At 39.6% G+C, this 13,527-nt stretch overlaps 1 protein-coding gene across 1 annotated transcript in view; it reads left to right on the top strand.

Annotated features, from left to right (window-relative positions):
* CPED1 (cadherin-like and PC-esterase domain containing 1) overlaps positions 1-12,800 on the top strand; it is a 157,614-nt gene extending 144,814 nt beyond the window's left edge. Inside the window, exons 20-24 of the mRNA XM_009332276.1 lie at positions 852-1,072; positions 1,335-1,436; positions 1,637-1,724; positions 3,733-3,879; positions 9,752-12,800. Of these exons, the coding sequence (XP_009330551.1) occupies positions 852-1,072; positions 1,335-1,436; positions 1,637-1,724; positions 3,733-3,879; positions 9,752-9,979 (786 nt within the window). The 3' untranslated portion in view covers positions 9,980-12,800. The remainder of the gene's footprint in view (positions 1-851; positions 1,073-1,334; positions 1,437-1,636; positions 1,725-3,732; positions 3,880-9,751) is intronic.
* Positions 12,801-13,527: the final 727 nt, after the last annotated feature.

The following is a 13,527-nucleotide window of genomic DNA, read 5'->3' as shown; positions in this document are numbered from 1 at the left end:
TCCTATCCACTAAAAATAGGGCAATCACATTAAAAAACCCCATACGTTAAGTTCTGTGGTGTCCACATACAGAGATGTTTGATTTGTCGGGGGAGTCTACAGAATGGGTAGGAGCAAGCCCAAATTTGACTTTTTCATTCATTTGCAAGTTCAGAGTAGCCCTGCAAAGACTGCTGATACTTGAAGTACTTCTGTCATCCTGACAGAACTTCTGACTCCCTTCAGGCCACGATGCTTCCTGGTGGTCACATCACACATGCCAGGACTCTATTCAGATTATCTGCCACCAAAATAACCCCCTTTTTTCCCCCTCTGAAACTGCAGAAAGACCATCTCTCTACAAATAAGGCAGCAGCTGCATCCATTGATATGTGTGTGTGTATTACTTTGGTGTAAATTCTAATGAATCACATTTATGGAAAACAGACATTAACCAAGACGTGCTGTGTAGGAAGAACCACATGAAAAACTGGAGGAACAAAAGCAGGAAGCTGCAAGCAATCACAAGAGTCTCTGTGCTAACAATTGGAAGTAAATATAAACTTAAGCAAAAGAAATTATCAACAAGGATGAAAAATGCAGGACTAACTGTGCAGCTATAGCCATCTATAACCTGTACTTTTTGTCTTTGAAACACATAATATAGCTTTTTGTTAATCAGATCACAGAGATTTTGCTAAAGAAGAACTTTAGTATTGAGATGTCAGGGCTGGAGAACTGGCAGCTCACAGATATATTTCTTGAACATTATGAGAAGGGTTTAAAAACCTCCAGACTAGCTGTATTCTTTTCTTAGCTTTTGGTTTTTGGAGTGTACAACTTCTAAGTCATATCTTTTTTTCCATCCAAAGATTCTTTTTATAGGTGACTCAACTAACAGAGGGATGATGTACTATCTAATAGAAAGAGTGAATAAGACTCTTCAGGAATGGCAAAAGACTCATGATGTTAAATGTTATCATAATATCAATGAGGGGAAAACCTTTATCAGTTACTCCTACTACCCCCAGTTTTGGATGAACGCAAACCAGAAGCCAACTTTTGAAAAAGCACTAGAACAACTGCTGCAGAGGTACAGTACAAACTCTATTGCTGGCTTGTTTGTATTCTCATTCTACTCACAAATGTGTTTAACACATTTTACAATTAAAGTCAGTAAACGATTAAACATAACGTGTGCAGACCGTATTGTGTGATTGAAAAATAGTATAAAATGACATCAGGCCTCTGATCAAGATGCCAGATACAGTTCACTGAAATGCAATGCAATGCAGTTAAAATGTTTGCCATCTGTTTTAAGGCAACATGTGTTGTTTTTCCTTTCTGGGTTTCAGATCACGTCCCCTGGAGAATACAGACCAGACCGTATTAATTGTAGGTGGTGTTCAGTGGCTTAATTCCAATCACCTGCAAATTATCCAAAAGGTGTTGAACAGGTAATGTTATGTGCTTGGTGTTATTCCAAGTCTTGATATGATAAATTATAAGAAACAACTTAACTAAAAATTTTAAATACAACATTTCATTTGTTTTCTCATGTGTGTACACTTAACTGACTTCGAAAAAATAAAAATGAAGTGTCTTTTGATGTGTCTGTTAAGTAAAATGTAATCTTTTTTTTTTATTTGCCAAACAGGGAAAATCTATCAAATATCCTGGTAATTATCAAATCCATAGGGATGGGCTTTCACCTCCCAGTGGATGGAATACATTCTCTATCACAGGTAAGCTACAGTATATTTAGAGTGCATTTTCACGGAAGACTTGTCATTTCAGCAATAATTTTGCTGTCTGGTCAAAATATGTTACAACCTCTGCTGAGCAAGCTTTAAGTGGATCAAAGAAAGAACAATGCTTGTATTCGCTCATACGGCTTGCTGATGCAGATTCAAACCGATTTGCCTTATTTCGTGGATTCTGCTGCAATCAGAGCGCCATTTGAGACGCCGTGCTCGGTCAGACATCCCAGGAACCAGAAGAAGCTCCGATATAAGCCTGCTGCCCAAGTTGAGAAATAGAGCTGGGGATAGGCAGATTGCTCCTCGTACCATGTCGAGCACTGGCCCTCCCCAGGTTTCCTCCATGGTTACTGCTGGATCAGATTCACTGGTCTGGCTGCATTGCACAGCTCTCCATAAATCTATCTTAACTGACCTATGAAGCCAGAACATTACAAAGCAGCTGGAATGTACCCGTGAATCTAGCCTGTTATTTGTATGTTAATCGGATGTTACAGTCGATTTAAATCACATCCACGACTCTCAGAGTAGCAGATGGGCTCATTTCAATGTGCTGTGTAACTCGTTCAATTCAATATTTTTATTTACAATTTGGACGGTGGTTCTCTATTGAACATACACAAAATGGCTGAATGAGACAGGGCTGAGAAGCCCCAGAGGGCAGGACGGAGTAAATGATGCCCACCAGCGCTGCGTGTAGCGCTCCAGCTATTCACAGGTGTTGAAAAGAGAGAGTTATTAGCTTTCACAGTTTACGTACAGCACTCCTATCACACTGGGGACCGGCGCCCACGTCTTTCTGCAACCATAACACACTGCTGTATTCAGTGTGTGACTTACTGTTACTCTCACCCTTCTTTTTGCTACGGAGACTGCCCTGTCAGATTTTGCCCATTCTTTCTTTTGAAGTTAGTACTATCTGCCTTGTCTTCAGTGAACGTCTTCTTACTGATTCCGACCATTCGCTTAATTTATCCAGATGACCAAATTAGGATACAGTAGGGAAATGGTTGGACTCAACATGAAGAAACGTTGTCATAGCTCCTGCCATAGCTTTCAGGGGAGTTCAGTCCTAGAAGGAAGAAGCAGTACTTTGATCAAAGGTAGGTGAGGCAAGGACAGAAAGAGTATTAAAGGCTTCCCAGGACTGCCTTTTTCTGTTTCTCATCCAGTAGTTTATAAAACTCCAGAAATCAACTACAGGGCATAACCGACATTCTTTTCCCTTTCAATATTGGAATCATATGCCAAATTACCCATGTGGTTTGGGTGCTCTGGACTTCTGGATTACCCTAGCTACTCTCAAAGCCCTTCTGTCTTCAGTGTCAAATCCACCGCCTTGACAAATATATGACTAACCTTTTTTCTATTCCTGGCCTTCCTGCAGTATCTTGAGAAATAATAATCTGTTCTTCAGTGTAACCATTTCTAAGATACCTATGACCCTGTACTCCTTTTTAAGCAACAGTCTCAATGACTTTGATTTGAAGCTGAATTTTTCTTTTACAGGAACAATTTCACCATTTGTTACAGGCAACTTTGTAATAGGAATTTTTTTTTCTGAATTATACCTCATATTAGCTAAGTATATATAAAAAGTTACCCAGCAATTATGTGTTAAATAACATTGAATTCTTTCTATGAAGGAAGCTGCACAACTCTTGAAAAGTAATTATAGTTACTGCTAATTTGATTTTAATTTAGACCTTAGTGAAATCAACCTGATTTGTTGTGTAATTAAGGGAAAAATATTCAGATTTTCTTGTAACTATTTTTGTACTGCAAAACCCATTCTAAGAAATTTCTGCAAAAATCTACAATGGTCTTGGAGTAATAGCTACTTTCAAGAGTGAATTTATAGTAATTCTTGTCCGGAGTATAACATAATTGCTTTATTCAAAATGCAGTTTTGCTATTCATTTCAGTGGCAGAATAAAATAACCTTTAAACAGTCCTTCTGACAAGACATTGCAATATTTTATCTGGAGTGCAGGCAGAAGTGCAAAACTTGTGGAATGAAAACTTGGTTATTCTGGATACAGCAAAAAAATTTGGCTATGAAGTTGTTGACACCTTTGTCATCACCATGGGACGTTACAAAGAATTCCTGCAAGGGAAGTGTGGCTGCCATTTCCATGAGGTAATAGTTTATGCTTACATCATTCCCAGGTATTTAAGAGAGATTTTAACTGTCGGGTCCTTAGAAATAAGAAGGTATGCAATGAGGTTCACATCCATGACTCAAAGTTAGGCCTGCATAAAAACCACGGAGATAGCAGTTTGTATGGTGGCACTTGCCCCTCGCTGCTTAGAGTGCAACGCTGTCCGAGGACGGGCTGAACTGCTATAGTGGCGATTCCTTGAAATAAAAAGCATGCTTTTCTGCAAAGGTAACCTGTATAAAAGGATGTTGCACAGTTTCCAGGTTCTTATATTATTAGCTATGCATTATATATCCCAACTGCTTCTGCATGGACTCGCTTCATCTTTTTGCCATACCTCAGTCTCACAAGATTTTTTCTCAAGCCTTCCTAACTGAGCAGGTCAGCAGACTTTCAACAAACCACAGGTACATTTAAAATGGAGCTTAAAATTGAAAGACCAATCTTACTGCTGTATATCTGTTTTCATATGTCTGAGAAAGTTATCTGGGATAGTTATAGTGACTGACTGTAGAAACAGAAATCTCACGCCCATAGTTCTGTTTTCTTTTTTTCCTGAAATCTATAGAAATTTTGTCTTCTGTTTTATAACTACTGGACTGGTAAAACAGGGACATGGTAAAACATATGAGTAGGGCAACTGAGAACATATTCTTCTGTTCATTTGAAGTTCTGGCAAGGAATCTTCACAATGTATTACAAATGACAGGAGTCCATAGATTAAATAAAAAATGAATAAGCAAACACATTATTATATCTAGGCACAAAATCTGCTCAGAGGCTGCCAAACCAGTGAAAGTAAAGAGTTTGAAAAACAAGATATTTAAAGTTTTTCTGGTTTCCTTTAAAATGTATTTTGAGTATGTGGTATGTCTTTTTATAGTGAGAGCTCTTCCCCATCAGCAAAGGAGGGATCTGTTTTAGTTTTGGATTTCTTGTACCTTATGTATAGCAAATGAAGAAGTGCACCCCTGGTTTAGTGCAGGTGACCCTGAATGAAAACAGAGAGTATAATTTTTGAGTAGTCAGGTAAGCAGGTACCCTCTGTCATAAGGCTGATGACAGTAATTTTGCATATGATAGTTAAAGTGTCACCAAGGCCACCAGACTATTCCTGTAGCTTCCAACCAAGTCCTTCCTTGTGTCCATGACACCAACTTGTTTATAAAAAAGGCCAGTTCCCAGGTTCCCATTATGAGTGGTCAGCCTGCTGAGAATCCGAACACGTCATTCATTTCCCTAATGAAGACCCATGAACATTACATTACTCCCTTCAGGAACCAGAAAAAGCTTTGGGGAATAAAGGAGACTCATATCTTTCCAGATGCTTAGCTCCTGATTCCCAGTAAAAAAAATTTCTTCAGTGAAAACTGGAATCATATACTCAGAGATCATCAGTAACCCCATGCCTTAACTTGTTGCTAGATGTAAGGACAGAGAAGCCTTCTGGTACCTCTATAGAAAAGGTCATGTTTAGCACAGTAAGACATTGCCTGTGATGCTACAAGGATCTTCATTCTTATGAACTGAATCTGGGTTGTCTGTTTAACAAAAGACTAGGAAACTACCACAATTTATTCCATTAAAATCTGTTTGGGACCATAAAACTTGAACTGCCGTATGTTTCAGGAAGATTGCATTTCCTCTGCGTGATCAAAAGAGAGATGACAGGTGCAAGTTCTTTCACAGAATGAAATATAGAATGAGAAGAAATTGTTACCAAAAAGTTAAAACTGGAGGAAAGAAAAGGATGCAATGAAAGATGTCTCTCTGAAACCAAGAGTTAATGAATTCATGGTGTTTCACAGTCAGCTGGAGACTTTGAGCCAGTAAGAAGCTACTAGTTGGAAGAAATCTCAGGAGTTTGGTTACTGACTAGAATAATGACACAAGCAATTTGATGTGTCATTTAGAAGACAGAACTCCACAAGTTAGTTCTTATGGAGAAAATCCTAGAACTTTTTTAATTACAGTTATCAAAAGTGCATAAATATTAAAGACGACTATCACCCACACAAGTGAAATGCTAGCATTTTTCCAGCATGAATTTAGGAATTTGTTTTCTGTCAAAACATATTACTTCAAATAAGAGAGACCACCAAATGTTTTCTGAATCTCTCAAGAGAAGGATAAAACCCCTTTGCTTATTTTGCCAAGTCGTGCCTATTTTTCTGTAAGCCTCACTCTTGGCCAAGCCTGTTCCCAGGACCTGGACGTGTGCAGGGTTAGCACAGAAGCTCCATAGAGCTTCACAGGTACAAAGGTGGGCCGTGACACCAGGAATGAAGTGGAAGCACTAATTTTTGCTGTGAAGAAATGTCAGGACAGCTGTGATATATTTTCCTTAAAGATCCAAAAAAAGCAAAGATCTAAAAATAAGGTTTCCTTCATTAGACACCCACAGTATACACTGGAAAACAAAATATACTGTGGCTAATTAAACCACAAACTGAAATTCAGTGGTGATGATAGTAAAATTCAAGCATAGGCTCCGAAGTGTCCTTGTGGTGTCTGCTGGCCAAGGACTAGCATAGCAAGCCTAACTATTTTCTTGTAGCCAGTGGATATTTAATTCTCTCAGCCACAGCAGTCACCCTTGCATAAAGAAGAATAAAAAAATCAGTAACTATAAGGCTTTCATTTTTCTTCTTAAATATCACAGGCAGAGAGATAATATCAGAGACAGTCTACCGGACAACAAATGCGTTCCCAAAAGAGAGTGGGGAGACAATCAGCTGCCACTGGTTGGGACTGTGTTCCAGTATGAGGCTCACTGGGACTGAGCACAGGTTTGGGAGTGTTATCAGACCCATCTGACCTCACGTGCTGTGTGTCAGCCTCACAGCTGGTTTCCACCTCAGGCTCCTCAGCAGCTCACATGTTTTCAGCCCATTGCTGTGGCCTCTGTCCTGCTTTGGGACCAAACACAGCAGGCGTGGTTAGTTAACTAATCCTTTAATCTGCTCTGCTCAGTACATGAGAAAGGCATGAACGCAGCTCAGTCCAAACGGAGCTGGAAAAGAGGGAGTAAGTCACAGAGCAGATATTTATGCGATGGATAAATAGTCCCATGGAGTAAATGCCTCCCTCCATTTCCCCCAGACAGCTATATTGACCCTTTTTTCTCTAGAACCCAGATGTTGGTGTCTTCGTGGGTCATTGCTGATGCTCGCCATTTGAGTGAAACGGAGCTTTTGAGTGAAACAGAGAGCTTCAAAGTGAAATATTTCAGATGCTTTGTATGGAACTGGGTAGAAAACAGCAGGGCGTGATCGGTCATCAGCATTTTTCATGCACTCCTCCATCATTTTGTATGAGCTCATCTGCAGATTTGGCCTTGCTTCTCTGCTGGAGGAATCTCAACAGAGAGTATGTGTTTCTGGGGAGGATCAGGGGAGAATTTGGCTCACAGAGCTGTTGCTAATGAGGCTTGAGAAGCCATTGTGCCTGAAAGAGGCATTGATGTGCCCAGGAGAATCCATCAGCCCCCAAAAACCGGACTTGATCCTTGAGGAAAGCAAAAAGAAAGTCCTTGAATGCTTTTGATACCTCATTAGTTTTAACAGTTTTGTCATCAGTTTATTTCTGCATCCTGGCAAGTGGAGTTTCATCAGGTGCTGAAGCAGTTTGCACTAGGAAAATGGCATTCTGCCTCCGAGGATGGAGCCAAGAACACTGTGTAAAACCCCAGCACTTTTCATGTTTTATGAAACCAGATGCAATGGATTAAATCTACTGCTTTGTACTTTCACTTTCTTTCTCTTAAAAAATGACCTCCTAAACTCCCAGAAGACTGCACCCCTCTGTAAATGCCATCTGAGCTAAAGCACGGCAGTGCGGGAACGGAGGGCTGGCCATTTTGTGCAGTCAGAAAACAAGAACTGAAATGCATTCAGCAGTTCTCATTCAGTTCTCACTAGCTGGCCAAACAGAAAGCTATTTCCCCTGATTGTCCTAATAAATTATTTGAGTTCCCACCAACCAACTTCAGAGGGCCTCGGGTCACCCTGATAGCATAGAAATCCGCAGCTCTGTAGACCCTACAATCTTCGCTCAGATTGCCAAGGGATCTGGACTCACAAAGGGATTATATCAATCTGGGACAAAAAATCTTGGATAACTCTGGCACTTTCTGCCCAAACATACTTCTAGTTCTATGCATACATGCAAACCTGATTTTTTAATTACCTCATTCTTCACAAACGCTTATGGAGAAGTAGATTGGCCAGCAGTTATAAAGACCTTTATGGAACCTATCTTTTTATTCGGATTCATTTCCTAATTTAATGACAATGAAATCATGGTCACAACATAAAAACTAGCAACCTTGGGATTTTGGTATCTTAATCAGTGGCTGGCTGCTGGATGAACATTAGATTGCATTCCTGGGAGGTTATGCCTAACAGGAATGCAGTCTGGGTGATTGGTTCAAGGTGGCATCGGTTTGAAATAGTTGTAAGATCTAAGGCACTAATTTAGAAAAATGAACCTGCAGTAACTGCATGAAAACAAATAACAGCCCTTGGCTTAGCTGTATCAAATTGATCAGAGGATATATTAATTTTCTACATGGATAATTCCTGGTCTTTTTTTAGTTCAGCCAGCTCCCTCATAGTCTCTCTGCCCAGTCTTTCAAGCTTTTGCACGTTATTCCTTCACTCACATTTAATTTTGTATGAGTCGTTTAATTTATTATGAGCTTCACTACATATGAACATTGTTTCTGATTGTTCAGTGACAGTAAATATACATTATATTTTTAAAAAGCTAATATGCTTCCACATAAATATATGCATTAATAAATGCTTCTTCAAGTGTCTGCTGTGATTGATATAGCAGGAAAATTGATGGGCATCAGAGCTATCAAGTCAGCATACATTTACTCTTTTAAAAATAAGTTAACCCTTGGCCTCTTTTCTGCTTTCTCTGGATTTTCGAATGCCGGGTCAGCATTGTCCTGCATGCATGTCCTGCATCTGTGCAAGGTTCTGAAGTTTTGTCTCTCTTGAATTTGCTTAATTATTCATCAGTGACTGTGTGTGCACTCAGACGAGACCTTCAGCATCTCACAGGGTACCACCCCCCCCAGGCATTAGACTCCTGACAACCATACCTTTCACTTTCTCTCTCCTTTGTCCCATGGGCATTTGTTTATTCCATACAAATTGAACATGATAATCCCAGAGCTTTATACATATTTGGGGGCCAAGGAGGAGCATTCTTCTGCACTAAGATAGTGAACCACATTGAGGTTATGTCAGTGTGATGCCCCAGGGAGAGGGATATTAAATTGCACTGTAACTCCCTTCTTGGAGAAACATGACACATGAGAGTTTTCATCTCAACATGGAGCTAGGCCAGGTTTGCATCAAGACCTGAGAGTGAGACACTCTCGCAGGGCTCACAGCTGAGACACAGCATATGTTCCTCAAGTGCTTGGGATCAGAGCAGGATTTAAACCTTCCTGCAAGTCAGGGTTGTCCTGAGTTTATTTTTTCCCATGGTAAATATACAGACAAGCTGTTAAGTATGAATTTTGTTGTTCAGATAAATCGTCCCTGATGAAGAGAACAGTGTCTAATATAGAAAGGCATTACAGAATCAAACAACTGAGTATAATGGGCCTATACGTTTAGATTTAAAGGCTTAAGTGAATAAGATCTTGCACTTTAATTAGTATGTAACATAACAAGTTGGTCCACTAAAATACTGTTTGTGAGCAACTTGCAGCTCAAGGTAAGAGTATCAGGTCCTGCTTTGTGGAGAACTGTCTCAGCATTTCTGTACACACAGCTGTGTATCTTTCTAGGTGCAGGCAGAAAGCACTCACATATGTCACTTCTTTTGCAGGTGGTGAAATCCAATCCCTCTGAAGAAAGTCCGCACATAACAATGACGTTATCAAGGCACTATACACTGGGGAAATATTTTGGCAGTCAAAGCAAGCCATCACAACTGCAGAACTATGCAACAAATTTTCAGTCCCCATATCATGTCCGAGGTCCAATAAATCAAGTTTATTCTGAAATCCTTCTCAGCAGGCTCTGTGCAAGTAAGAGGGAGCTTGTCAGCACATAGCCTCTCTTGGATATAACGCTGGGACTAGAGATGTGCCACTACCTGAGTGACAACTGAAGGACCATGGTGAATTTATTACATGCTTCCTTGATTGGCTGCACACACACCAACAGATTTTGGGACATGTGGCATTTTTCGTAAAACTTTATGAAACCAGGATATGCCCTGGCAACTCTGTGGTGTCAAAATGGAAGATGGAGGGTTGAAAAGGAGAGAAGAGGGGAAGTTACTTGAACTGTTGCCAAAGGCTAGAACAGCTGTAGCTCAAGCAACTGTGTATTAATGATAGCAAAGAGACAGAAATATATACACTTGAACAATTTGGAAAGGACTGCTTTAGCTCTTCAGCACTATCTAGTTTTCTATTTATAGAGACACTGTAATATTTGAATGTATTTAGAAACCGGCTACATTCCATTTTAAAGAGCTTTATTTTATGTGGATGGGTTCCCCTTCAATATCAGACCTTTTCTATTTAGACACTTGGTTTATACAGTTTGAAAATGTCTATTAGCATTTTACTGATGACGCCAAGTTTTGAACTCTAATGTTTTTAGTGAAAACACACCCCTTCTTCATATCTTAGATGGAGCAGATGTCTACTCTATTTTTTGCATGTTCTAAAGCTAATATAGAGGTAGATTACTTAGACTTGAGACTGATTATAACTGTCTCAATGTAACATGTAAATATAATGAATATGTTAACATAACCTTATTTATGGTCCCAGTTTAGGAGAGCGGCCATATGCAGGAAGACTTCTTAGATGTGTGCTTCAGTGTCTACCTTGGCCTGTAAGCCAAGCAGGTATTCTCCCCACATGGAAGTGCCATTTCTTTTATGATTTTTTATAAAATACTTGCCAATGTGTGAAGCCAGTACCACAAACAGAAGAAAAATCCCCTTCGCAAGCACACATAAGAACTTTGGGATCTGGTATTTAATCTGTCATGAGGAGTGTGTGATGTGATGTGCGGAATATACTGCCTGCATCTCTTGCTTGGCGGGGACAAGACCTTCTCTGAATGCCAGTTTCATGCTGTAGCCCAGCTACATCACCGATGTTTGCAGACCTACTCTGGGTGAAACCCCAGGGAGAGGCTTTACGACCGCAGGGGGGACCTGTCTGCTGATCCCCTGCCACAGCATTGGCAGCACACTCATTCACAGCTGTGGTGCCCTGAGAGGAAACCAAGCATGGTCCAGGCTTAGCAGCTGGGTGATGAGTTAATGGCACCCTGTAAGACTGTTCTCCCTACAAATTATCCAGTTACAGATTTTTATGAATCCAGTCATGGAGCAGGCAACCAAGACACCACTCTCTCCTGCTATGCACTAGAGAAGGGAGTCAGAACCGGGTAAGTACGAGTCTAACGAAGGATCTGCCAAGCTCTGTTGCATGTTTCCCCCTTCACAATTTTACATATAATCCTCCACTAGCTTCTACTGCCTTTGGGAAAGGAAGCCGCAAGCAATGCCAGGGAATAAATTATAGCACTGAACTAATCACCATCTTATTGGCCTTATTAGCACACAGAGGGGCTGCCCTATATAGAATTAGGGCTAGAAATTCATGACACGACATTTAGGATTTGCCAAATATCCTTAAACTCAACACAGTCTGTATCCCCAGCTAAAGTATTGTGAATTCTTGCTCCTTCAGATAAGATCTGTAGAGATATGATGGGAAATTGTCATGCAATACAGAGTTTGGCTTCCCTAGATGATAGGAGGATCCTCAAAAAGAGTATCTGGCATATCTAATTCAGGAGACCTTCCACTATATTGACGAAGCTCCTAATTTAGACAATGATATTACATTTAGTGAGGCAGTGTGATTATCTCTGTTTCTGTGTAATATGCTGCTGCTGTGCTTACAGTAAATGGCCCTGAATTTCTATGTAAGGTTTTCCCTGGCGTGGAGCTTTACATGAAAGACAGGTCAGGAGCTGTGCATAAATACTGAAAATGTCAGCATTTGGTTTTGAGCAATATGATTATCTAAGGAATATAATTGTATGCAAATAATATAATATATAATCTTGGGTCTGGAGCTCCAGGCCTGCACATCCTTAAAGCTGAAGGATTTAATATCATGCCATTAATATTAGTAGATGCAAAATGCAGCCAGATGTCTTTGGTATTAAGATGATCAATGATAGGTGTATTACAACTCTGCTTCTGTTAAGATGTTTTTTGTAGCTCATTTAAATCCACATGCTGTTACTGTTATTGTTCTGTACACAAAAGTTTTTAAGGCATGAACTGGGTTTTTATGTTTGGGTTTTTTTTAATCAAAGCCTATTGCTGAAGCATCAGCTATAATGATGAAAAGGAAAGAGCTGACTTTGTTACACTGTAGCTGATATCAGCAAATGTGCAATTCATCACTTCTGGTTTCACCACAAAATGGTTTACATGTGCTGTACACCCAGATGTCTTAATGTTTTCCAAATCTTAATATTTTTCAAGTGTATCAAGTGGAAATTTTCCTGTGTGTTTTCTATTTTTTACATGTCTATGTACATATATATGTCTGTACAAAGTCATTGGTACAATTTGCAAATTGATCTTTATTTAAAAGAGTTCTTTGAATAAGTTTTTTCCAACACTATATATGATCCATGTAATCTTAGGAACAAACAAAGGGAATGCAGACTAAAACAGGTACCAAGGTACATTTTTCATTATTTAGCTTTAAAATATACCTAGCATCTCTAGGTATGTGAAAGAAAAGAGTTGAGATTGACATGGAAGCATCGCTTGCTCATACACATTAAAATTTACGGATTAAGACAATAAAAGAATTACCATGTTTGAATTCCAGTGAGAGGACATGTGTTGCTGTCAATGGTTTACTCCAGAATTATCACATCTGCTGTGACATTTTTTCTGAATAAGCATTAAAGTGTTCCTACTGTATTAAGACTGATTCATAATGTAGGATTTTCCTCCCATATATTTACCTTAATCCCATTACTTAACCATTAAAATAGCAAAGGACCTAATGGTCAAGGTGAGTTCCACCTCCTAACACACACATGAATGGCCCTGGAATTGGTGGTAGGATTGAAATAATCAGGCTGGGGAAAAAAACATATTGAAGGGACATCAAAGTCAATTTATTTGCTTAGTGGGTGGGGTAGTGGGGCATCCAATTACCTCAAGGTTGAAATAACCATTAATAGTTATGCTTCTGTTGCTACGCTGAGCCAAAGAGAATGCTTTGAAGATGCAGATATGTGTGATATTAAGTTGACTGCAGTCCAGGGATCTTTCAGATTACTTTTTTAGAATAAAGCAATTTTTTAGAGGTGCAGTGAGCTATTTGGCATAGAGTCAAACTGCTAAACAAGCCTCTGTAGGCTCACATGAAAAATATAGTCTTACCTTTTTGTTTGCCTGCTAGCCTTGCATCTGGCGTGTTTTGCCTCACTGTTATGACTATCTGTACCTGCTCTACTCCACATCAGACTTTCTTTCAGATGACCTGAGAAGTTTCTGTTTCATTGTAGAAGCAACTTTTGGAAATCTGAGAGGTGATTGTT

Source organism: Pygoscelis adeliae, unplaced genomic scaffold, assembly GCF_000699105.1.
Source record: "Pygoscelis adeliae isolate BGI_AS28 unplaced genomic scaffold, ASM69910v1 Scaffold9, whole genome shotgun sequence".
In the NCBI taxonomy this organism is placed as follows: domain Eukaryota; kingdom Metazoa; phylum Chordata; class Aves; order Sphenisciformes; family Spheniscidae; genus Pygoscelis; species Pygoscelis adeliae.
Note: the sequence above shows the minus strand (reverse complement) of the source record. Positions and strands in the feature narration are given on the sequence as shown.